The sequence below is a fragment of the Bos indicus x Bos taurus genome, chromosome 10 (genome assembly GCF_003369695.1).
Source record: "Bos indicus x Bos taurus breed Angus x Brahman F1 hybrid chromosome 10, Bos_hybrid_MaternalHap_v2.0, whole genome shotgun sequence".
NCBI lineage: Eukaryota > Metazoa > Chordata > Mammalia > Artiodactyla > Bovidae > Bos > Bos indicus x Bos taurus.
The window spans coordinates 47,495,502-47,522,434 of record NC_040085.1 but is presented as its reverse complement, the minus strand read 5'-3'; the positions used below and the strand labels follow the sequence as shown (position 1 = coordinate 47,522,434).

At 39.2% G+C, this 26,933-nt stretch overlaps 1 protein-coding gene across 8 annotated transcripts in view; it reads right to left on the bottom strand.

Moving 5' to 3' along the window:
• The window catches only part of ZNF280D (zinc finger protein 280D), a 130,169-nt gene extending 108,396 nt beyond the window's left edge, over positions 1-21,773 (bottom strand). For 4 of the 8 annotated variants that reach the window (XM_027553914.1, XM_027553919.1, XM_027553920.1 and 1 more), the window contains exon 1: positions 2,787-2,832. In XM_027553914.1, coding sequence (XP_027409715.1) covers positions 2,787-2,799 — 13 coding nt within the window. In that variant the 5' untranslated portion in view covers positions 2,800-2,832. Of the gene's footprint in view, positions 1-2,786; positions 2,833-13,011; positions 13,154-21,597 lie in introns of those variants that run through there. The other 4 variants (XM_027553916.1, XM_027553918.1, XM_027553915.1 and 1 more) reach the window with 4 other exon arrangements.
• Positions 21,774-26,933: the final 5,160 nt, after the last annotated feature.

Sequence of the window (26,933 nt, the reverse complement as noted above, 5' to 3'; positions counted from 1 at the left end):
CTTTTTATTAACAAATAAATAGCTCCTTTTTATCCTCAAGAAAAAAGAAAAGAAAAGAAAAATCTGATATGTAGATGACACCACCCTTATGGAAGAAAGGGAAGAAGAAACAGCCTTTTGATGAAAGTGAAAGAGGAAAGTGAAAAAGCTGGCTTAAAACTCAGCATTTAAAAAAAAAAAGATCCTGGCATCTGGTCAGGTGATCCAGTCCCATCACTTCATGGCAAACAGATTGGGGAAACAATGGAAACAGTGACAGACTTTATTTTCTCTGGCTCCAAAATCACTGCAGATGGTGACTGCAGCCATGAAATTAAAAGACGCTTGCTCCTTGGAAGAAAAGTTACGACCAACCTAGACAGCATATTAAAAAGCAGAGACATTACTTTGCCAACAAAGGGCCGTCTAGTCAAAGCTATGGTTTTTCCAGTAGTTATGTATGGATGTGAGAGCTGGACCATAAAGAAAGCTGAGCACCGAAGTTGTGTTGTGGTGTTGGAGAAGACTCTTCAGAGTCCCTTGGATAGTAAGGAGAGCAAACCAGTCCATCCTAAAGGAAATCAGTCCTGAATATTCATTGGAAGGACTGATGCTGAGGCTGAAGCTCCAATACTTCTGCCACCTGATGAGAAGAATTGACTCTTACCACCCATATTCTTGCCACCTCTTCTTAATCACTTCTCTTTCTGTGAGGTCCTGACCGTTTCTGTCCTTTATCATGCCCATCCTTGCATGAAATGCTCCCTTGTAATCTCCAATTTTCCTGAAGAGATCTCTGGTCTCTCCCTATAGTTTTCCTCTATGTCTTGGCATTGTTCATTGAAAAAGGTCTTCTTGTCTCTCCTTGCTATTTTCTGGAACTCTGCATTCACTGCAGTATATCTTTAACTTTCGCTTCTCTTCTTTCCTCAGATATCTGTTAGGCCTCCTCAGACAACCACTTTGCCTTCTTCCATTTCTTTCTCTTCGCGACAGTTTTGGTAAACTGTCACCTGTACAATGCTATGAACCTTCGTCCATAGTTCTTCAGGCACTGTCTACCAGATCTAATCCCTTGAATCTATTCATCACCTCTGCTGTATAATCATAAGGGAGTTGATCCAGGCAAGAATAGTGGAGTGGGCTGCCATTTCCTCGTCCAGAGGTCTTCCCAGGGATCGAACCTGTGCCTCTTATGTCTCCTTCATTGGCAGGCAGGTTCTTTACCACTAGTGCTACTTGGGAATGCCCAAAACCTGAATGGCCTAGTTGTTTTCCTTACTTTCTTCAATTTAAGCCTGAATTTTGCACTAAGAAGCACATGACCTAAGTCACAGTCAGCTCCAAGTCTTGTTTTTGCTGACTGTATATAGCTTCTCTATCTTTGGCTGCAAAGAACATAATCAATCTGATTTCAGTACCGACTATCTGGTGATGTCCATATGTAGAGTCATCTCTTGGGTTGCTGGAAAAGATGTTTGCTATAACCAGTACGTTCTCTTGACACTGTTAGCCTTCACCCTGCCTCATTTTGTACTCCCAGGCCAAACTTGCCTGTTACTCCAGGTATCTCTTGACTTCCTATTTTTGCATTCCAATCCTCTATGATGGAAAGGACATCTTTTTTTGGAGTTAGTTCTAGAAGTAGGTCTTCATTGAACTGGTCAACTTCAGCTTCGCTGGCATCAGTGATTGGGGCACAGACTTGGATTACTGTGATGCTGAATGGCTTGCCTTGGAAACGAACTGAGATCATTCTGCTGTTTTGAAGACTGCACCCACGTGCTACATTTTAGACTCTTTTGTTGACTATGAGGGCTACTCCATTTCTTCTAAGGGATTCTTGCCTGCAGAAGTAGTTATAATGGTCATCTGAATTAAATTTGCCCGTTCCTATCCATTTTAGTTCACTGATTCCTAGTATATCAATGTTCACTCTTGCCATGTCCTGCTTGAACACATTTAATTTACCTTGAAACAATGGAGACAGTGACAGACTTTATTTTCTTGGGCTCCAAAATCACTGCAGATGGTGACTGCAGCCATGAAATTAAAAGATGCTTGCTCCCTGGAAGAAAAGCTATGACAAACCTAGACAGCATATTAAAAAGCAGAGACGATACTTTGCCGACAAAGGTCCATCTAGTCAAAGCCATGGTTTTTCCAGTAGTCCTGTATGGATGGGAGAGCTGGACCATAAAAAAAGCTGAGCACCGAAGAATTGATTGTTTTAAACTGTGGTGTTGGAAGAGTCTTGAGAATCCCTTGGACATTAAGGAGATCCAACCAGTTAATCCTAAAGGAAATTGGTCCTGAATACTCATTGGAAGGGCTGATGGTGAAGCTGAAGCTCCAATACTTTGGCCACCTGATACGAAGAACTGACTCAATGGAAAAGACCCTGATGTTGGGAAAGACTGAAGGTAGGAGAATAAGGAGACAACAGAGGATGAGATGGTTGGATGGCATCACCGACTCAATGGACATGAGTTTGAGCAAGCTCCAGGAGTTGGTGATGGACAGAGAAGCCTGGCGTGCTGCAGTCCCTGGGGTCACAAAGAGTCAGTCATGACTGAGCAACTGAACTGAACTGAACACTAGTATCTATCCTAGCAACAACACTTACTTTTTGGCTGAAAAAGGTTGCCACCAATCAAGATGAAAAGTTGATTTTCTGTAAACTGTTATCTAAGTACTGATACATGATATCAGTCAATTTTATGAGTCTCTTTAAGTAAAGCCAAATACTGAAAAATGAAACTTGAAATTCAGAAGTTCTTGGATCTAATTTTGATCTTCAAACTCACCATGTGACTCCATACAAGGCAGCAAGTTATACCTCAGTTTTCTTTACTATAAAATAAAGATAACTAGCATTAAAGTGGATTTCATTAAATACATACATGTTTAACCTTTTCTCATATAAAAAGCTCAAGTTTAAATTTGATAAGTCTAATATAAATATTTAACTGACTCTACATAATTGGTTCATTCTTGAATGAACTCAAATTTATTAAGTAAAATGGTGATTCCATTAAGCCCTTAATATTTGAGCAAGTCTGAAATTACTATATATAAAGTTTTTTAAAAGCATCCTTCTGTAGAAATGAATAATCACCTCATAGTATAGTATTGTATTAAATCTGAACATTCAGATGCTGACATTAACCTTTAACTGTTGCTGAGTCTTCACATTTCAGATATAAATATAACTGTTTCCATACGAAAACATAATCATAAATCAATTTTAGTTTATGTTTTTCTGGGTTTTCTAATCAATGAACTCAAAAGGACAAAAACTAGTTGGATATAGTACTTTATTGTAGATTACTTCATTCAAATAATTACTCAAACTAATCACAGTCATTTTTTCCTATATGTAAGGTAATGGGGCTAAGTTCTTGGGGAAAAACATAGATAAATAAGTCATAGTACTTGCCTTCAAAAATTCATAATCTATTATGTCTAAAATTCAAAACAAATGTTGCTAAAATAAATTTTCAAAATTTTGAACCGTCTTATTTAAAACAATCTGTTTTCTGGATTCCCACACATACAGCAGCATACATATTTTTTAAATATGCAGATATTTTTAAAAACCTCATGTTATAGTTATAAAGCAAAAAAAGGAAAAAATCAGATAACAGAAACCTAAAATACTGAGATACACAGTTAATACAATCTTCACATTCCTCTTTATTCTCAGGCTGACTAAAGCAAATTTTCCTGCATTTTATCCAATAATTTTCAAGTTATTTGGATTGAATCAGACCCCATGAAGAAATTTTTTTAATTTCAGAATCTATTGCTATTAAATGTTTAAAATACAAGAACAAGAGACTCTAGTGAATATTTATATAATATTAAATATGAACTAAATTCAGTAAATTTTAATATCAACTACATTCACCAGGTTCTCAGGTTATTCTTTAACTCAGTTATTTGAATAGTTGTAGCCTGCCCCTATACTAACATCAGAGGTATGTATAGATAATACATACAATTCTTGCTCACATTAAGGACCTACTAGTACCAAGAATACAGAATATTCTTTAACAGCTTCAATTACACAGCCTATGAAACTCAAATATAACATTTTTGTTAAGTGATCATAAAAACATCATTTAGCAGAACTTTAAAATCAGTATGCAATTTACAAATATTCAATTAATAAATGACCTGTCCATGTGAACAAGATATCCACTACCTCGTGGACAGAGGAGCCTGGTAGGCTACAGTCCATGGAGCTGCAAAGAGTCTGACACAACTTAGTGACAGAGTATGCACACATGACTATAAAGATGACTTTAAGATGATCTACTTTAAAGGCCTGAGGATCGTAGTAGCTACTTAGGAACCTCCACTGATACACCAGCAAAGACACTAAAACACTGGTAATTAGAATTGCAATTTCAGTCAAAAGCTGCACTGTGTAATACAGTAGCTACTAGCCACATGTGACTATGTAATTAAAACTAAATAAAATTTAAAATTCAGTTCCTCAGTTTCACCAACCACACTGCAAATGCTCAAAGCCACAAACAGCTGGTGGCTACTGCATTGGAAAGTGCAGCTACAGAACATTTCTATTGGACAACGTTAGTCTAAAGAGTCACTGCCATATTTCATTCTGATCAATATATACTTTCATGGATTCCTTTGGCATGTCAGCCTCTGGAGCATGCCAAAACTATCAAAGTAAAAATCTTGTAAGTCACTACTTCAGAATTTTGGTGGTAAGCCATAGAATTCTATGAAGGCTAAATCAGCTACCACTGAGATGAAATATCCAACAAAGATATGCAGTGGAAATCTCAAAGCTCCTACAGCTTCTACAGCTCAGACTTGGCTCCAAAACAGCTAGAAAAAGAGAATACACTACACTTCAGCTACTGACAGAGGTAGAAATTTCATGATCATGTTTAATACACTTGTTTCCAAATGAATTCCAAGTAAATGACTTATAAGACTTTTTAGATTATATCACTGTCTTTTGGAGACTGCTTGCATAAATAATTCCTACTTTGTTATTTTTTGTTTCAGATTTTATGTATCTAAAATTAAACTATATCTTAAGGAAGTCAAAGGAAATGTGAGGTTTAAATTTTTAACTGTTTGAAAATTTTACTTTTAGCCACTGACAGATATCACCTCATGTGATGTCACTGTTAAATACTAAAGGTAATGAATTTAGTCCTACGTACTCTCTGAAAAAGGAAAAATTAAGCCATTCCACAAACCACAGCTGTAGAGTCTACACATAAAAAGAGGACTAGGCTAGAAGTCGGAAGAACCAAGTCATAGCCCCAGCACTACCACAACTTTTAGTCCAGTTACCTCACAATTCTGGGTCTCAGCTCTCAGTTCAACTGAACGATCCCTAAGGCTAAATTCAGCTTTTTATACTTTACTGTATACTTTAAATATTTACTAACTATGAAATAGTAAAACTCAGTGGAGAACAACAGGTTCAAACTCTGACTCAACCACTTATTAGCTATATGACCTTGGCCAAGTTAGTAATCTCTGTACCCTGCCTACATACACATACACACACACACACACACACATTTATGTATATATGCATATATATGTGTATATATATATATATTTATTTCACAGTTATGATGAAGATTAAATGAAATAATAAACACAAAGCACATAGCTCAGTGCCAGGCACGCATAAATCACTGAATAAGTCTTAACCACTTTTAACTCTAGGCTAAATCTCATTTTAAAGAACTATAAGAACAGATCACAATTTCATTATTACATTGCAATTTATAAGTTATCATTTGCACATTTAGAAATCACTTTGTCATACAGGATCTTCACTACAGTAGTATTCCTCACAAAAGTTTAGCTTTTATGAAGCTAAATAAACATTCTGGAATGTGGCAGCCAAATCTATCCTGTGATACTTTCATCTTTAAAAAAAAAGCATTTATAAACTAGTTAAAACACTTATTAACATAAAAAATGCTAAACCGTCATACGCATATAACACATACTTATGGTTTACCAACACTGCTAAATTTGATTTGTCACTTTTCTCCTCTCACAAATTTCCCCAAATAATCAAGCATTCACATCATTTCACTGACTCCAAAGCTTTGGTTTATGTTCTATTTCATTTTATAAACAGTTCTTTTAGTCTTTGTCGTTAATGGCATACTGAAATGGAGGTCTGTAATTTTAGAATTCTAATCCCAAATGAACAGAGCTTTAAGCAGTCAAAGTGGGTTCTGAACTATGAGTAACAATCTAGTATTTCCAATCCTTGTTTTATGATCTCTCAAGAATTTTCAACTATCTCAAGGAGATACTAGAAAATTAATTTTAATCTGTTTATTTTCTTAGAATCATACAGTCTTTTGAGGAAGAAGAATCATGTTTAAAACTCAGCTTAACATCCATCACCTATTGAGCCTATCATGGAAATTAATTTTAACATGATCAGAAAAGCAGAGAATTATTATATCTAATTTGGCATTCTAAGACAAGTCACACAAACAGAAACCTTAAATCATAAGCAATAAACCTGTATATTGAGAGACCCACAAAAATTTGGTTTCATAAATTCAGGTACTTAAATAATAAATTTTATAAATAAAATTATTATAATTTTATTTAAAAATATTAAGCAGATAACATTTTAAATCAGTATTTCCTCCTTTTATGACTTTATTTTATTGTTAGAAAGCTAAGCATCTATCTTTTTCAGAGTCAGTCTAGTTGTTACTGTTAAAAACCAGACTTATTCTTGAAAAGTGTACATTCCAACCAAACAAAACGCACAACTGAAAACATCTGACCACTAGCAGCTAAAATACTGCAGACAAAATATTGGGGGATCACAGAAACTCAAAAATAATTTCATTAAATCTCATCCGATTTCTGAAACACTCTGTTATCTGAATTTTTATTCTGGAATTAGTCACTTCAAGAAATGGAGAAAAGGACCTTAAAAGGGGAGAATATGGACATATGTAGTTTAATTTTTTTTAAAAATTTCAAATGTCATTTTACAAAAAGATGACTCATTTAGGAATCTTAAGAGTAAAGATGCAAACAGAGAAGCGTTGGGACTCAGTATGAAGGAAGAGTGGTCTACAAATGAGATTAGAATAAGGATAGGGAAATTTTAGGTCTTTTAGCTAGGGTAAAAGAGCTTGCCCTAGCTATTTCCAAGACTAAGGGTGAAAAAGCAATTTGGCCAGCTTCTCCTGTCCATCTCCTAAACTTCATTCTCTGAAGGTAATCAAAGAATTAACACTTTAATACTCTGAAATTAGGAGAAATCCACACAGATGCCTTACTCATGTAGGGCATCAAAATATGCCACTTTGGCAATTAAGAAGGAAACACCAAAAAAGCTCTCTGCCCTCCTCTTACATGTCTAAAAGCAGAACATAATTTCCCATTGCAAAGGTCTTCCCCTTCCCTTCTTCCACTTCAGGAGGAGGAAAAACTACCATTATCACTGGAGACAGAAAGTCCCTGTCAGATGGCTCTGCACAAACAAATCTTACTAAAACAGTCCTTATCTTAGATTAATTTCCCCCATACATGTATGTACATTCCCTCAATTTATCACTCCTAGAAGCCCAAACCCTTTTTCCCTTGACCTGCCACTTCTCTCCAAATTTATCACCTTTTAAAAAAACAGTATGCTGAAGAAGCTGAAGTTGAACGGTTCTATGAAGACCTACAAGACCTTCTAGAACTAACACCCAAAAAAAGATGTCCTTTTCATCATAGGGGACTGGAATGCAAAAGTAGGAAGTCAAGAAACACCTGGAGTAACAGGCAAATTTGGCCTTGGAATATGAAATGAAGCAGGGCAAAGACTAATAGAGTTTTGCCAAGAAAATACACTGGTCATAACAAACACCCTCTTCCAACAACACAAGAGAAGACTCTATACGTGGACATCACCAGATGGCCAACATCGAAATCAGATTGATTATATTCTTTGCAGCCAAAGATGGAGAAGCTCTATACAGTCAGCAAAAACAAGACCAGGAGCTGACTGTGGCTCAGATCATGAACTCCTTATTGGCAAATTCAGACTTAAATTGAAGAAAGTGGGGAAAACCACTAGACCACTCAGGTATGACCTAAATCAAATCCATAAGAAATAGTTGTAACGGCCTAGATTTGATAGAGTGCCTGATGAACCATGGAATGAGGTTTGTGACATTCTACAGGAGACAGGGATCAAGACCATCCCCATGGAAAAGAAATGCAAAAAAGCAAAATGGCTGTAAGGGGAGGCCTTACAAATAGCTGTGAAAAGAAGAGAAGGGAAAAGCAAAGGAGAAAAGGAAAGATATAAGCATCTGAATGCAGAGTTCCAAAGAATAGCAAGAAGAGATAAGAAAGCCTTCCTCAGTGATCAATGCAAAGAAATAGAGGAAAACAACAGAATGGGAAAGACTAGGGATCTCTTCAAGAAAATCAGAGATACCAAAGGAACATTTCATGCAAAGATGAGCTCAATAAAGGACAGAAATGGTATGGACCTAAGAGAAGCAGAAGATATTAAGAAGAGATGGCAAGAATACACAGAAGAACTGTACACAAAAAGATCTTCACAACCCAGATAATCATGATGGTGTGATCACTGACCTAGAGCCAGACATCCTGGAATGTGAAGTCAAGTGGGCCTTAGAAAGCATCACTACGAACAAAGCTAGTGGAGGTGATGGAATTCCAGTTGAGCTATTCCAAATCCTGAAAGATGATGCTGTGGAAGTGCTGTACTCAATATGCCAGCAAATTTGGAAAACTCAGCAGTGGCCACAGGACTGCAAAAGGTCAGTTTTCGTTCCAATCCCAAAGAAAGGCAATGCCAAAGAATGCTCAAACTACTGCACAATTGCACTCATCTCACACGCTAGTAAAGTAATGCTCAAAATTCTCTAAGCCAGGCCTCAGCAATACGTGAACCGTGAACTTCCTGATGTTTAAGCTGGTTTTAGGAAAGGCAGAAGAACCAGAGATCAAATTGCCAACATCCGCTGGATCATGGAAAAAGCAAGAGAGTTCCAGATAAACATCTATTTCTGCTTTATTGACTATGCCAAAGCCTTTGACTGTGTGGATCACAATAAACTGTGGAAAATTCTGAAAGAGATGGGAATACCAGACCACCTGACCTGCCTCTTGAGAAACCTGTATGCAGGTCAGGAAGCAACAGTTAGAACTGGACATGGAACAACAGACTGGTTCCAAATAGGAAAAGGAGTACGTCAAGGCTGTATATTGTCACCCTACTTATTTAACTTATATTCAGAGTACATCATGCAAAATGCCAGGCTGAATGAAGCACAGGCTGGAATCAAGATTGCCAGGAGAAATATCAGTAACCTCAGATACGCAGATAACACCACCCTTATGGCAGAAAGAGAAGAGGAACTAAAGAGCCTCTTGATGATGGTGAAATAGATGAGTGAAAAAGCTGGCTTAAAACTCAACATTCAAAAAATGAAGATCCTGGCATCCCGTCACATCACTTCAGAGCAAACAGATGGGGAAATGATGGAACCGGTGACAGATTTTATTTTCTTGGGCTCCAAAATCACTGTGGACAATGACTGCAGCCATGAAATTAAAAGACGCTTGCTCGTTGGAAGAAGAACAATGACAAACCTAAACAGCATATTAAAAAGCAGAGACATTACTTTACCTACAAAGGTCTGTATAGTCAAAGCTATGGTTTTTCCAGTAGTTATGTTCAGATGTCAGAGCTGGACAATAAAAAAGGCTGAGCGCCAAAGAACTGATGTCTTTGAACTGTGGTGCTAGAGAAGACTCTTAAGAGTCCCTTGAACAACAAGAAAATCAAATCAGTCAATCCTAAAGGAAATCAATCCATAATATTCATTGGAAGGACTGATGCTAAAAGCTGAGGCTCCAATACTCTGGACACCTGATGGGCAGAGCCAACCACTGGAAAAGACCCTGATGCTGGGAAAGACTGAAGGCAGGAGGAGAAGGGGATGACAGAGGATGAGATAGTTGGATGGCATCACCAATTCAATGGACCTGAGTTTGAGCAAACTCCAGAAGAGGTGAGGGACACGGAAGCCTGGCATGCTGTAGTCCATGGGGTCTCAAAGAGTCAGACACCATTGAGCGACTAAACAACAACAAACTGGTTTATGGAAAAGAGAACTTATAGACTCCTTTACAGAATTAGTTGTAGGCACATTTTAAACAATGATCGGTAAACCTAGTGTTTCTCTCTCCACCTCTAGGTTTCACTTCCTTTATTCTGATTCTACCCTACGAAAGGGTCCTTCTATTGTGAAGGACTACAGCAGCTCAGGACCTCCCTGGTGGTTCAGTGGTTAAGAATCCACCTGACAATGCAGGAGACACGGGTTCGATCCCTAGTCAGGAAGATCCCCTGGAGAAGGAAACAGCAACCCACTCCAGTATTCTTGCCTGGGAAATCCCATGCACACAGGAGCTTGGCAAATTACATGGGGTTGCAAAAGAGTAGGACATGATTTAGTGACTAAACCCCATCATCACGAAGAACAAACCGCAGCTCCAACTAACACCTTCCAACATTCAAGACTTGGACAATGATAAGAGGACCAGCTCTGACTCAAGTTGACTGGCTTGGCTAAAGTCATATGCCCTTCCCTAAATCAATCACTACTGATCCCCCTGGTAATAGACACACAACCACAAGGTTAACTACTGGAGGAGGGGGTGGTTCCCCAAGGGAAAATCAACATGTATGTTACCAAGGTAAGGGACTTAAGGATGAATGGATGTTGAGTAGCAAGAACAACAAACGCCCACTAGCAGGAATTAGAATTAAAGCTTTGTCCCAATCAAAAGACTAAGATTTCTAACATAGAAAAAACATAAGACTGGGGCAGGCATGGCAAAAATGAAAGGTGTTTACAGATATTTTAAAGTTTGTCATAAGAAAAAAGGCAAGAGGAAGACCTGATCCTGTGGCTCAAGTGATGATAACAACAATAACAACACTGCTAATATTTACTTGTTTTTGAGTAAACCAGAGATTTTCATTTCTAGTTTGAGCTTAAAAACAACTACTGAGTTCATTACATACAACTATAAGTTATAATAATTATGTTATTATGTATAATAATATCATTACCATTAGCTAATTAATTAAACACTCATTATTTCATCTAATCCTCAAAAACCTTTATGACACTATTACTATCCTTGCTTTATAGCTGTGGAAATCCAATTATAGAGGTTAAGTACCGGCCCCAAAGAAACACAATTAAGTGGCTGAGCAAGGATTCAAACCCAGACACTTCAAAGGCCGAAGATTTCAACCACATACTATTTGCCTACAACAAGAACAAAATCAGAATAATAGGGAGGCAGATTACATATATGAAACAATCAGCAATTAAAATATCAGGAAATTAGATGAACTTGAGAGTGATAGATCACTAAAGAAAAATGAAAAATTCAAGCATTATGAATTGAAAATAATCACTTTCAAGATCCCTAAGGATCCTTCCAACTTGAATACTGTAAACATCTAGTATACAAAAATTTTTGGCCTAGACTGAAGGAAAAGGGGAATTTATTATTACTTCAGTTAAAAAAAAAAAAAACTGCTCTAATTGAAAAAGTTGAATTATTAAAGTTCATCTTAGGAGTTAGAAATGAAGAATTTTAGTACTCTACCTACCATACCTAAATATTTTCCAGAAACTCTCAAGTACAATGTAACAAATGAAACTGTCATCCTTTTGCACTTTTTTCAGTGTTTCCCTCTTTTATTCATCATATCTTATCAAGTCCTCAGTTCTATAGTCTTCCTTCAAAATATTTCCCACAGCCAACCTTGCCTTTCCATTTGTAAGTACTTGTTCAGGCCCTAAGAACTGCACACCTATAGCAACAGATTTACAAGATTCACTTTGTCTCTCAGCATCCAGATCTGCTTTCATCCATTTAATATAAAATCATCAAATTATCAATTCCCTGAAATAATGCTTTTATTGTGTCACTTATCAATTCCAAACTCAATAACTCCACCAATACAGGCAGAGCTGGGTTATCCCAGTGCCAGAGGCTTCCAGAATGCAACGAAGCACAGAATAAGCCAAATGCTCTAGGAGCTGACACTTCCACTAGAAGTTGTGCTGCTTGGCTTGCACTGTCTAACCCAAGAAGAGAACACATAATTCTGAGCTAGAAAGACTGAAGCTGGAGAAGGAAATGGCAACCCACTCCAGTATTCTTGCCTGGAGAATCCCATGGACGGAGGAGCCTGGTGGGCTATACAGTCCACGGGGTCGCAAAGAGTCGGACACGACTGATCGACTTAAAAAAAAATTAAAAAATAAAAAAAATAAAAAGAAAGACTGAAGCTGAAGTGAGGGAAGGCCAAAGCATCACATCTTACAAAAAATATGCACTGTCTGGTACCCAGGAATTATTACAATGACTGAAATAAACTTTTTCTAAGACTCAATTTTCTCATCTATAAAGGACAGATGATAATAATACCACCCATCTCCAAAGAGCATTTGTTTTGAGGATGAAATATAATCATGAAACACATTATAATCAATAAAATACTACATTAAAAAAATGAAATGAATCTTGCACCTTATTTTATGTCCTTGAATATGTTCTAGTGTCTCCCAGTTTAGAGTCTATGGGAACTTGAACAGAATTTGTATCCTACTGTTCTGTGAAAATTGTATAAATTTTAATTATGTTGAACTGGTTCATGGTGCTTTTCAGGTCTACTATATTCTTCTACTTTTCTATATATTTATTCTATTAATTTTTGAGAGTTTGATATTGAAACTCCAACTAAAAATCTTACTTTATCTATTTAAAAAAAATTGTAAAGTACAGTAGAACTATATTCTATATTTTTCAAGTCTCCTATAAATGCATTATTATATTTTCATAATTTAAAAAATTTTAAATAAAGAAATGAAAGATTAGAAAGATATCTTCCTCTCTAAAGAACATGAATACTAACAATGTAGTGTCAATTTTCTTATTTACCTTTTTCTACTCAATAAAGTTGGGAGATTATTTATTTTTCCTCATGGAATTTAACAAAGCCACTTCCATGCTGTACTTTTTTCCATAAGGACCTTTCTATCAGCAGTCAGCAATCTGAAAGTTGAAAGTCAGATATTAAACCCTAAACAGGAAAAGCAAAATGAGTAAACAAAAGAGATAGGGATTAGGATATATCTAAAATTCCCAGACTGCTACCAAACCCTCCAGGTTTTGCTTCTCAAACTTGCCAAAGGTTAAGAACAAATACCTACAAAATAAGGAATACAGGATAAAGCCTTAGAAACAAGGAGCAAATTATGTCATAGACTAATGATATTTGCATTGGTTAAAATCCCTCAATACAAAGACATTCACATCATGCTGAAGAAATCTGGCCAAAATAAAACCCAACAGTGCAGCTGATTTTCTAAGGATGAAACCTATAAACTCAACCTGAGAAATTTAAGAAATATATATTAATTTACTTAAAAGTGACTGTAACAAACACAATGCATATTAACACAAATACTTTTATGAAAAATAGCTGTTTTTTCCAAAACAAAAATTTAGAGGATGGCACTGTTTTCCATTTTTGCAAATCTTATTAATTTTAATACCTGTGTTCAGAGACAGCTGGATTCCCTTATCTGCTTCTGTATTCAATCTGTTATACTACCTTGTTCTGTTGAAGTGAGGGAAATCCAGCTTCATAGGATGTTAATAGATACATGGTAAAGGGAAGGCCTTGTAGAACCCTTACTCCATTAGCGAAGGAATGCAAAGAAGTGGAAAACCTATAATGGTAGTAGGAGGCAAGAAGGTTTCACGTGTGAGTTGGAAAGCAGTGGAACTCTGTATCTTACCATCCAAATTAACCATCAACCTTCGGCATACTATCAGAGTCCATAGGAACAGTTTCAGCTCTAATTTTCTTTCTTTAGCAGTTCTAGTTTTAAAAACTGACATTTTATGAATTCCACTGTTTCCGAGATATCTTCAAACAACAAAGGGAAAATTTACTTATTACTTTAAAATAGAATAAAACTCATTCTATCTTATGATTACTATGTGAGCCATAGAATACTTTTATAAATCTAAGATACATTATGGAATCTGAGTGGTATTATTTTTCCTGCACCTTAAAATATTTTGCTAATTCCTTCATTCTAGGTGTTATTTCACTGCTGAGCATCAATTTTTCCCAACTATACTTTTAAAAAGAACACTAAAATAATAAAACAGAAGAATGATTTAACTGCCTAGAAGGATAATGCAAAAGTGAAATAAATCATCACTAATACATTATGCTTTGCCTTTCTCCTCTTCTTTTGAGTTTTCCTATTGTTTGGCACAAAATACTGCATCAGCTTCCAAAAAGGCATAGAAGACTAGAGGCATTATCTTTGCAGTGTCAGGAAGGAAAGACTTTACTTCTACCCTTTTAGGATACAGTATCTGTGGCCTGTGAATTAAATTAACAAAAGACAAGTCAACAGGAGAAAAAACACATTAATTTTTATTAATATTTACATACACTAGAGTTCACAAAAAAGAAGTAAAACTCAAGCAGTTAGATTCAGAGTATATATCATTTAAACAAAGGAAAGGGAATTGGGGCTTTAAGAGACAATAAATTGGGGGCGGGGGAGATTAGCAACTATGTGGTAGAACTAATGGAAGGTAAGGGTTATTTTAGTTGAGTCTGTTTATGCAAACTCATCTCAGTATCAACTCTCCATCTTAAATATTAAGAGTCACTCTTCCCTTTCTGGCAGGGTGATGGGAAAACCTTCAAAAAAGAAATGTATGCCCTGCTTTTAGGCAGTTGATGTGGGGGGCAGGGGGAGGGGGTTGGTGGCAACTCTTACTGCAATTCCACATTTGTTGATTCTCAATTACCTTCCTCTCAAAATAATCCTTTTGTCAAAGTGGCGTATTTTAGGGGGCAGATCCTTTCATCAGCTTCTAGTTTTCATTGACTATGGTTAAGAACTCAGAACTTGGGGGCTTCACTGGTAGCTCAGTGGTAAAGAATCCACTTGCCAACGGAGGAGCCATAGGCTGGATCCTTGGTCCAGAAAGATCCCACATGCCACTGAGCAACAAAGTCCAGGTGCCACAACTACTGAGCCTGTGCTCTAGAGCCTGGAAACCTCAACTACCAAAGCCCACGTGACCCAGGTTCAGCAACAAGAGAGGCCACTGCAATGAGAAGCCAACACACCACAACCGGAGACTGGCCCCCACTCAGTGAAACTAGAGAAAAGGCCCTCGAAGTAACAATGGTCCAGCACAGCCAATAAATAAAGAACTCAGAACTTTTAATTTTCTGTCCATACTGAACAGACGAAAACTGACAGAGGAGACATTTCAAAATTATTAGATGAACCTAAAGAAGCACTTCAGACTGCAATGACAGTGAAATTTGGGAACTCTTAGGCTAAGTCTAGATTAGACTAAATCCCTAAACAGATTTTCTCAAATTCAAAAATGAGTAAACAATATATTTCTAAAAACTAAAAGGAAATACAGTATTCTCATTCAGCAGGAAAGGCTTCATCATGCAAAATTTTTATAAGAATGCAAAATTTTTATAAGAATGCAAAAGGACACGTGACAGTACTCTTTCATTCTTCATGTCTGTGGGCTAAAATTTAACTTGATACAGTTCTTGAGTGGAGAAGTATTAAATGCAGATGTATACAATGGTGACTAGAAAGAAACAGGCAATGCAGAGAATTTTTTAATTCATTGAATTATTCTAATTGGTGTCTACAAATCTAAAACTGGAAATACCTTGCAATTAGGAAGTAAAGATGGCCATCTTCTCTTTAGCAAAATTTTGAACCATACAAGTTTTCAAAAACTTCTTGAAGTATTGCATTAGAGGATGCACATTGCAAAAAGAAGACCCAGAAGGAATGATAAGAATGAACCTACTAGGGAAATATTTGAAATCTCATCACTATGTTCCAGCTTCATGTATGACAGTTGAAGAATTAGTCATATGCAGACAATGTTGCCTATTTTAAGTAAACTTCAAACTGGAAAACACAGACTAAAACTCTAGGCAACATATGACAGTGTGACACTGTAAGCTTGAAAAATGCATAGAGTGATTCAGAAAAGGGATGAGAGCAGAACCAAGAACATCTCAAGAACTAACAAAAGAATCTGAAAATTCTATCAGAAATACAACTTGTGACAAATTTTTTTAAGTTTATAATTGGCTTAGTATTATCTATCAAGAAACTTTCCTTAGTTGGCAGTATCAGAAAGAACAAGGTTGAACTTCTGTGAAATTTCACACAGGAAAAGCAAGAGAAGTTAATTGCATATAATCTGGTTTTCAAACATATTTAATGATTCTTACTGCCCTAAGAAAAATTAGTACTCTCAGGACTTCCCTGGTGGTCCCAGGGTTAAGAATCCACCTTCTAACTCAGGGGACATGGGATCAACCCCTGGGTGGGGTACTAAGATCCCAGATGCCACAACTAGAGAAAGCCCACACACTACACAACCAAAAAATTTAAATATATAAAATAATTTTAAAATTAAAAAAAACAATCTAGAACTCTTCTCAGCTTAATGCATTCTCAAGTATCAATGAATTTTTAAAACCCTGTATAAGTTAACCTGGAGAGAGTTATATTATATAAAAAGACTAAAGGAGGGATAGATACTGATTAAGAAAGTCAGGACCTATCCATGAGCTGAACAACACAGGGTTTAGGCCCTGCTCAGTTGAAAATTAGTGTGTAATAGTTGACACCTCTGTATGCATGATTCCAAATACATGGATTCAACCCAACTGCTGATCATGTAATACTGCAGCATTTTTACTGAAAAAGAAAATCCACATGGACCTGAAGTTCAAACTCATGTTGTTCAAGGGTCAACTATACTTAAAAATAGCAATGGCACCCCACTTCAGTACTCTTGCCTGGAAAATCCCATGGACGGAGAAGCCTGGAAGGCTGCAGTCCATGGGGTCGCTGAGGGTCAGACACAACTGAGCAATTTTACTTTTACTTTTCACTTTCATGCATTGGAGAAGGAAATGGCAACCCACTTCAATGTTCTTGCCTGGGGAATCCCAGGGACGGGGGAGCCTGGTAGGCTGCCATCTATGGGGTCGCACAGAGTTGGACACGACTGAAGTGACTTAGCAGCAGCATACTTAAAAAATGACTTGAAGATGATGGCCAATGACTAATATTACTATCATTATATGAAGAAAGCTTCAATTACAAAACCATAAGTTACCAAGAACATTCCTCATGCAACTAGGAAAAGCACTTATGGGAACTATAAGACAATTCTATCTCACCCTCTAACCAAAATATTCTAAGGTCTAAGCGGGAAGAATAAAGGAAGATGCTCTGCGTGTGAATAAAAAACTGAAAAAAAAAAAATCATGTTACAAACACAGTATTTGTCAAGAGAATTCAAATGTGATACATATTAATTGTAGGGGTAGTATTTAATTAGATGCATGAAATGTATTTTTTATTTCTTATTTCCAAGTACACACAAAGAAATGTTATGTTGAAATTCTTATTAAAAGTTCAAATAAGTTGTTTTACATTATTACTTTGCTGTTTAGTTGCTCAGTCATGTCCAACTTTTTGCAACCCCATGGACTGTAGCCCACCAGGCTCCTCCATCCATGGGATTTCCTAAGCAAGAATACGAGAGTGGGTTGTCATTTCCTTCTCTAGGGGATCTTCCCAACCCAGGGATTGAACCTGCATCTTCTGCACTGTCTGGCAGGTTCTTTACCATTGAGTCAACGGGGATAAGCCCACATTACCCCTCTATCCTTCTGTAAATTATATTCAAATTACATGATGATATAAAATTATATAAAATAGTTTAAATGTTTAAAAAAATAATTCCTTTTGATCTAGAAAATAAAGATTGATAATAATTTTTCCTGGTATAATGAGAATTAAAAGAATCCTTAAAACAACTACTTTGCAAAAATTTCAAGCACACATTTTTGATAGAAGTTACCAAGTAAATCAAGTCATTATATATATCTTTAAAACAATTTGACTGAAAAATCAAGTATTTTTGAGTATCCTAAAGCAGGAAAAATAAACTATTCAAGACTATATATTTAATTAGTGAGTATGTCATAAATATTTCTCATCACTCAAAAGTTATTTCTGAAATAACAAAATATGTTGTCAACAGTCTCCAATTTCCTGTCATCTAAAAATCTCATTTACTTTCTACTTAAAAAAAAATTGGTATTCCACGAAGGTATGCTGCTGCTAAGTCGCTTCAGTCATGTCCGACTCTGTGCGACCCCATAGACGGCAGCCCACCAGGCTCTACCATCCCTGGGATTCTCCAGGCAAGAACACTGGAGTGGGTTGCCATTTCCTTCTCCAATGCATGAAAGTGAAAAGTGAAAGTGAAGTCACTCAGTCGTGTCCGACTCTTGGGGACCCCATGGACTGCAGCCCACCAGGCTCCTCTGTCCATGGGATTTTCCAGGCAAGAGTATTGGAGTGGGGTGCCATTGCCTTCTCCGAATCTTGGTATAGTTCTAAATTTAAAAAGAACAGTGTGGTAAAGAAGTGCACAAAATGATTTATTTATTTTCTTTGACCTTCTTGCCCCTACTAAGAAAGCCAATGCTGAGTAGTAAAACACTGGACTAAGAAGCAGGACTGGACCAGATAGCCTAACTGGAAAGAATGAGCTTAACTAGGAAAGCTGTGGTTTGTAGTCTTTCAACACATAACTTTCTATTTCTCAAAGCTCACTACTGCTATGAGGGTTTTGAGCAAACTTTCAAAGGAAGCGAAGTCTAATATCTACTTTCTGTCTCCTCTTCCCTATCCACTATAGGCTCTGATGCCAACTGGAGCAGCAATTCCAAGATCCCTAAACTAGGTAAGTCAGTCTTATCCTTCAAAACTGCTCCCCTCCTTCATTCTCAAACATCCATTTCTAGAGGATTGCTCTGTGTTATCAGATCACTGCAGTTAAATTCATACCAAATACTAATGCCAAAATATCAGCCCACAGATTATCTGCTAATTACAAAGGGAAATGCTTAAAATGGACAGATAGTCTGTCACCATCATACCCAAGAGATCAAATTTAGGATTACCAACAGGATAACTCCACTTTATGTGCCTTCTGATGTTGTATAATGTGCAGCACACTGCATGACTTGTGAAGTATTTTTGCCAAAATTATTTAGCCTGATCTACTCAAGCCTTTAGACCTAACTTCAAGTTTATAGAAAATATAGGGAATACAGGATACAATTAAACCCCATGAGGAAGAAACTGTCAGTAAAATACAGAATGTAGGTTATTCTACAAGCCTATGGCCTGGTCTCTTCAAAATGTCAATGCCATTAAAAAAAAAAAAAAAAAAAGGAACTACACTAAATTAAAAGAAACTAACACAAATGGAATGCATGATTGGATACTTGTTCCGAAATAAATGACTAAAACGAAAATTTTGAGGACAACAGGGAACATATGAAGAACATGAGAATACATATTACCTACACACATTATATTATCAGGGATTGCTGCTGCTAAGTCCCTTTAGTCATGTCCAAATCTGTGCAACACCATAGATGGCAGCCCACCAGGCTCCCCTCTCCTTGGGATTCTCCAGGCAAGAACACTTGAGTGGGTTGCCATTTCCTTCTCCAATGCATGCATGCATCCTCAGTCGCTTCAGTGGTGTTCAACCCTGTGCAACCCTATGGACAGCAGCCCACCAGGCTCCTCTGTCCACGGGATTCTCTAGACAAGAATACTATCAGGGATTATGTAGGAATTATTCTTAACTTTAAGTGTGATTATGATATTGTCTATACATACTGACACAGTACGTAAGTGTGAACTGCCATGATGTATGAAATATGCTTTGAAAATGTTCACCAAAAATAACCCTGAGATAAGTAGATAAAGCAAATGTGGCAAAATAGTAACAACGGTAAAAACTAGGTAGTAATATGAGGGCTCAACCGGGCTATTCAATCAATTCTTCAATGGTGGGGTCGGGGGGAAAAATAACATGAAAACTTACATTAACGAAAAGTTATAAAGCTAAGAAATGAACTCTTAAAAATGCAAAGGAAAGGGCAACTGAATATTCTTTCTTAAATTTTGCAGGTGAGCCTATGCTCTTTTCCTCACTCACCTCATTCTCACACAAAAAAATTAAAGTTAATTGCACACTCAATGAGGAATAAGAAGACCTAAGATTCAAGAAATGGCTCTATCACTTTCTAGCCATGACTTCATTCAAGATCTCTCACCTGAGTTCTCCTTCCTCACCTGCAAAATCAGTTCCAGCATCACAGATCAGTATAGAAGGGAGGAGATAGGTATCAGAAGGTGGTAGCAATGATCGATACAAATGCAGGACACAATTACACTGGTATTTGTACTGATATTTTAAAACATTGAGAGCACAAAGCCCCAATTTAATTCTCTAAACACATCAGTGCCTTGGTCACAGGCACAGTAAGTTTCTGCTTAAACACAGCCTGAATAGGAAAACCAATCCCCCAAAGCAGGACTCCTCACAACTGCAGAAAGGTGGCTTTTGTGCTTTCCATCGGTCCTCTGTTTCAATTTTTTGTTTAATGGTTTAATGCCGCTAAAAGACGTCAAATTCTTAATATACAGTTACAAACTGAAAACAATAAATCAATCAGGTTTAGGTTCACAGAATTTTTTTTTTAAACTAACAACTCTTGGTAAACAAAGAGAACCCCCCGGACGAAGGTCTCGCGTGCTTGCTTTGACGTTTCTCCTCTCTAGTCAACCGTTCCATAAAAACGTTAACACTTGAAATTAAGTCGGGAATTCTGAACTCCCTCCATCTCTAGAGCAGGATAAAAACCTCAGAATGAGATCATTCTTTCCATCTCAGAAGTGCAACCTGCAAGCTCCGTTAGGAAATTGTGTATCAAGTCCACGTCTCTCCTCAGCGCCCCTCTCCTGTAGACAATAACGGGACGTCTAGGGCAGAGCGGGGAAGCCCTCTGACAAGAAGGCGGATGTGAACGGGGAATGACTGGTCACCTGGGCGGGGGAACCTGGGCCCTAAGGCCCAGGAGGCCTCAAGGTTCGGCAGCCCCTTTGGTCTCTCTGCCTCCGACTGAAGAGACTCGGGGTAGAGCCGAAGCGAGAGGCGCACAGGTTCCTGGCAAACAGCAGCACAAAATATACGGAAGGCCAAGGGAGGAGCCTCCAGAGAGAAAAACCCAAACCAGGCCAGGGGCAAACAAGCCCTGGGGGGCAAGGCGGGGCTGGAAGGCGACAGCGGCGGCCTGCGCGGCCCCGGCCCGCCACCCGGAGTCGGCCTCCGCGTCGCGCCGGTGTCCCTCCCCCGCCGGGGCCGGCGCAAGATGGCGGTCCGGCCGTCGCCGCGCAGCCGGTCCCCTCCCCCGCGCCCTGGGCGCTCTCGGCGACCCGCGCCGGCCTCGACACCCCCAGCCCGGCGCCCCCGGAGTGAGACGGCGCAGGCCGCGCGGGAGGGCCTCTGCCTGCTACAACGCGGGGCGGGCGTGGGCGGGCGGGGGCGGGGGGCGCTTACCGTGAGCGGAGCGGATCGGCCTGACTGGGGCCCTGAGGAGGAGGAGAAAGAGGAGGAGGAAAAGGAGGAGCACGAAAAACTACACGGCGGCGACGGCGGCGGCTCCCATTGCGGAGCAGGCGGCCGAGCCGTGGGCAGGGGGGGCTCTCGTGGAGCCAGCGCGCTGCCTCATGGGTAGGCTCCGGGTCAGCCTCTGCGCGTCCGGACTCCCTTTCTTCTCGCCGACGCGGGAGGCGGGCGCGGGCATGTGCACCGCGTCGCGAGCCCTCGAAGGATCCGGTGGCTCTCCACGAGCGAGCCGCCGCCGATTGCCAGGGACTGGGTCGGGGTCGGAGCGGTCGTGGGTGCCACCTACTCCCTGGCCAGCAATCCCGAAACCGGGGCCGCATCGAATCTGAAGACGTGGAAAAGCGAGTTCCAGGACCTCCCTGTGTGTAACAGCTAGTTTTCCGTAAGCTTGGAAAGTAAGAAGGTCTAAGAAGAGAGGCGCCATTAAAAAGAAGTACTGTGCCTGAGCGGAGACGACACACAAGATGAAAAAAAGAAGTAGAGAAGGTTCTTTTAATAATTGGTTAATTTTGCCAATTTTGTTTCAAACACGCGATTTTTGCTTCTGTCTCCTTTAATTCCTAGCTTCCATGGGTGCTTGTAATAACTTAAAAAACGAAAACAAATACAAAAGATAAGTGCATTTACAAGAACACCTGCTAAGATACTGGTTGCACAAATACTTGCAAAACATTGTACTGATCTGTAAGGAAAGTTTCTTCTCCCAGTTGTCCTCACAAGATCGATGACAGTAGTGATCTAGCTCTCATGAGTGATCTGAATTAGAAATCTTGCCTCGTTAGGTCCTTAATATACACCAATCACTGCACTCACCATTCAGCCACTGCTGCTGCCGCTGCTAAGTCGCTTCAGTTGTGTCCGACACTGTGCAACCCCATAGACGGCAGCCCACCAGGCTCCCCCGTCCCTGGGATTCTCCTGGCAAGCACGAGTGGGTTGCCATTTCCTTCTCCAGTGCGTGAAAGTGAAAAGTGAAAGTGAAGTCGCTCAGTCGTGTCCGACTCTAGGCGACCCCATGGACTGCAGCCCGCCAGGCTCCTCCGTCCATGGGATTTTCCAGGCTAGAGTACTGAAGTGGGGTGCCATTGCCTTCTCCGATTCAGCCACTGGATCGTACTAATTCTTCTTGCATATTTGAATCAGTTTCTTCTTTCTCAACCAGACTGTCCCCAGCTTTTCTCTAGCGTTTATCGTTACAGTTTTTTCCTTATTGATTACCACTCCCAGGTCAGTCTTCCTCCAAAACTACTTGGATTAGCCCTGGAAACCTGGAATGGCTACAGACGACTATGACCGACTCCTCTCCCAGCTGGGCCAGAAACAGTCTACCCAGCTTTCCCTTTCTTGTAGGCACTGAAAATAAGCTTTATAGGAAAAGACAGAATAAGCAAAATGACAAACGTAGAAAGCTGAAAGTTCAAAAATCTTGGGGCATTCGTAACTCATATTTCAAATGTTTCAAATATAGTTCCTAATGGTTAGCAAAGGGTGTTACAGTATGATAGTGAACTTAAGATTTCAGTCTGTATTCTACAGTCTGATCCTCAGTTTGCAGAGACAGAAACTTAATGTTGTTCACCTCCAGAGCTAATTTAAATCCAATGGAATGATTTATGCCAACTAAACTTACTAAAGACTGATGTATAAACAAAAAATACTATTTATTCCTCCCCTGCCTCCGGTGAAAAACAAAGCTGCAATGAAAACCAGAAAACTGTACACATTTTTACTCAAAAGGAATGTTTCTATGAGAAGCCACGTTTTAAAGGTTACCTGGTGAGAGTAGGAAATCAACAAACTGGATGATGTATTTCACTATTCATCCTCAAAACTCCAGGCTAAGATCTAGAACACAACTGTCTTGGTTCTCTTGACGCTGTGCACACCTTCCCATCATTTTTAAGGGCTTCCTCTGACTTGTATTTTCTGCCCCTTTACATTCTGTACATGCTAAGTATCCTCATAGTACTCATCCTCCTTAAGTGAGATCATATGCCACTCTTCCCTAACTGTAATGGCTATAAGTGATTTCCCACCTCTTCCACAACTCCATTGTGTTCACCCGAATTTGGGCAGAATAATCACCACCCCAACTCCAAGAATATTGCCTCTAACTTAAAACGATCAGAATACCCTTCCCTGCCTTGAACCAGTTACTGTTTCATAAATCAGTGAGAGTAAAAACCAGGACTTTTGTTTGATTGTGAACAAAAGAGAAGTTCTTTCTTTCTCTGGATGATGTGGCATTAGAATGTGAATACCAGAAGAGGTACTACTTTTCTCACGTGTGTGCTACTGAGAGCCAACTGAGAGTAAAGCTAGCAGATGGAGGAGAAATGGCTGGGCAAATATATCATACCAAAAAAAGTCAATCCCTGAGAGCATCATAAACCTCCAAAATCAAACCTAACCTGAATCCCATTCTATTGCTAGACTTCTCTGTTACATGAGCCAATGAATTCCATTTTCTGTTTAGGCTAAAGGGGTCCAAAATAAGCCACTGTGGCATAAAAATTATTTTCAGTTAAAGGTGTTTAAGTTCCTGAAATCCCTTAGTTAACTAAAAGCAGAACCTCCCAAAAGAAGTCAATTGTCATGTATCTCCTCCCAGGAAGCAACTGGGGAAGACTGACTCATCACTGCAGACTATGAGAAATGTCACCACACCTAAACAGACATTGTCACAAAACCATCATATCTTCTATCTATTCTCTTAAGAACCCATTTATCTTTCCTAAAAGTCGTTTGTTTTCCCCTAAATGCCTTCTCTCCCCCAACCCGCTTCTAAGAGGTTGTTTTCATATAAGTAGTACCTTTCTCCACCTCTCCTTTGTCTATTAAAGTAGCATATAAGCCCCAAATTTTAGCTACCCTTTTGAGTCACATCTCTTTGTGAACTCCCATAAAGTGGTATGTGTTTAAAATCTTTTCTCTTGCTCACCTGTCTTTTGTCACTTTCATTTGTGTGCAAGTGTGCGCGGTTGTTCAGTCATGTCCAAGTCTTAGTGACCCCATGGAATGTAGCCAACCAGGCTCCTCTGTCCATGAAATTTTCCAAGCAAAAACACTGGAGTAGGGTTGCCATTTCCTCCTCCAGAGGATCTTCCCAACCCAGGGATCGAACCCATGTATCCTGTGAGTTCTGCATTGGCAGGCAAATTCTTTACCACTGAACCACCTGGGTGGAGAAGGCAATGGCACCCCACTCCAGTATTCTTGCCTGGAAAATCCCATGGATGGAGGAGCCTGGTAGGCTGCAGTCCATGGGGTCACTAAGAGTCAGACACAACTGAGCAACGTCACTCTCACTTTTCACTTTCATGCATTGGAGAAGGAAATGGCAACCCACTCCAGTGTTCTTGCCTGGAGAATCCCAGTGACAGGGGAGCCTGGTGGGCTGCCGTCTATGGGGTTGCACAGAGTTGGACACGACTGAAGTGACTTGGCAGCAGCAGCAGAGCCACCTGGGAACCCCAGTTTAACTTGCAGGCCCCTCCAAAACTAAATATAAGAGAGTAGAGAAATTGGCTTTCCTACCTGACAAAACCACATTAGTTTGGTTTTCTTTATCTGTAACTGAAAGCATCCTAACGGTAGGGACAAGGATAAATATTTACCATCTTATTTTCCTTTGTGTATCCAGGAAATCCACTTTTCCTAGCTCCCTTACTTCTACTTCAGGCTGTGTGACTGTTTCTGGCCAGTGGAATATAAACAGAAGCAGTGATTGCCTAATCTAAACCTGACCCTTAAAACCTCCAATGATTTATAGTTCTCTTTTGTTTTTCATACATCAGTCAGTCATACACGGAAAACTCTGAGGAACTAACGAATGGCAGTAATATTAAATGGAAGAACCCTGGGTCTCTTAATAATTGCACAGAGCACAGTCACTTCATCAATCCTCATTGAACTGTTTACAGCAAAACATACATCTTTATTGGGTTAAGACACTAGGATTTTAGACTTGTTGGTTACACTAGTAATAATCACCTACCCTGATTAATAATAGAAATGGTGGCCTACTGTAACAAAAATCTAAAATATGTGGCATTAGTTTAGCAGAGCAGTGATGTAGGAAATAATGAAACGTTCAGTTCAGTTCAGTCGCTCAGTCATGTCCGACTCTTTGTGACCCCATGAATTGCAGCATGCCAGGCCTCCCTGCCCATCACCAACTCCCAGAGTTCACTCAAACTCATGTCCATCAAGTTGGTGATGCCATCCAGCCATCTCATCCTCTGTTGTCCCCTTCTCCTGCCCCAAATCCCTCCCAGCATCAGGGTCTTTTCCAATGAGTCAACTCTTCACATGAGTATTGGAGTTTCAGCTTTAGCATCAGTCCTTCCAATGAACACCCAGGACTGACCTCCTGTAGAATGGACTGGTTGGATCTCCTTGCAGTCCAAGGGACTCTCAAGAGTCTTCTCCAACACCACAGTTCAAAAGCATCAATTCTTTGGCACTCAGCTTTCTTCACAGTCCAACTCTCACATCCATACATGACCACTGGAAAAACCATAGCCTTGACTAGATGGACCTTTGTTGGCAAAGTAACATCTCTGCTTTTGAATATGCTAGCTAGGTTGGTCATAACTTTCCTTCCAAGGAGTAAGCCTCTTTTAATTTCATGGCTGCAGCACGATCTGCAGTGATTTGGGAGCCCCCAAAATAAAGTCTGACACTGTTTCCACTGTTTCCCCATCTATTTCCCATGAAGTGATGGGACCAGATGCCATGATCTTAGTTTTCTGAATGTTGAGTTTTAAACCAACTTTTTCACTCTCCACTTTCACTTTCATCAAGAGGCTTTTTAGTTCCTCTTCATTTTCTGCCGTAAGGGTGGTGTCATCAGCCAGACTTCCTGGAATGTGAAGTCAAGTGGGCCTTAGAAAGCATCACTATGAACAAAGCTAGTGGAGGTGATGGAATTCCAGTTGAGCTATTTCAAATCCTGAAAGATGATGCTATGAAAGTGCTGCACTCAATATACCAGCAAATTTGGAAAACTCAGCAGTGGCCACAGGACTGGAAAAGGTCAGTTTTCATTCCAATCCCAAAGAAAGGCAATGCCAAAGAATGCTCAAACTACCACACAATTGCACTCATCTCACATGCTAGTAAAGTAATGCTCAATATTCTCCAAGCCAGGCTTCAGCAATATGTGAACTGTGAACTTCCAGATGTTGTTCAAGCTGGTTTTAGAAAAGGCAGAGGAACCAGAGATCAAATTGCCAACATCCGCTGGATCATGGAAAAAGGAAGAA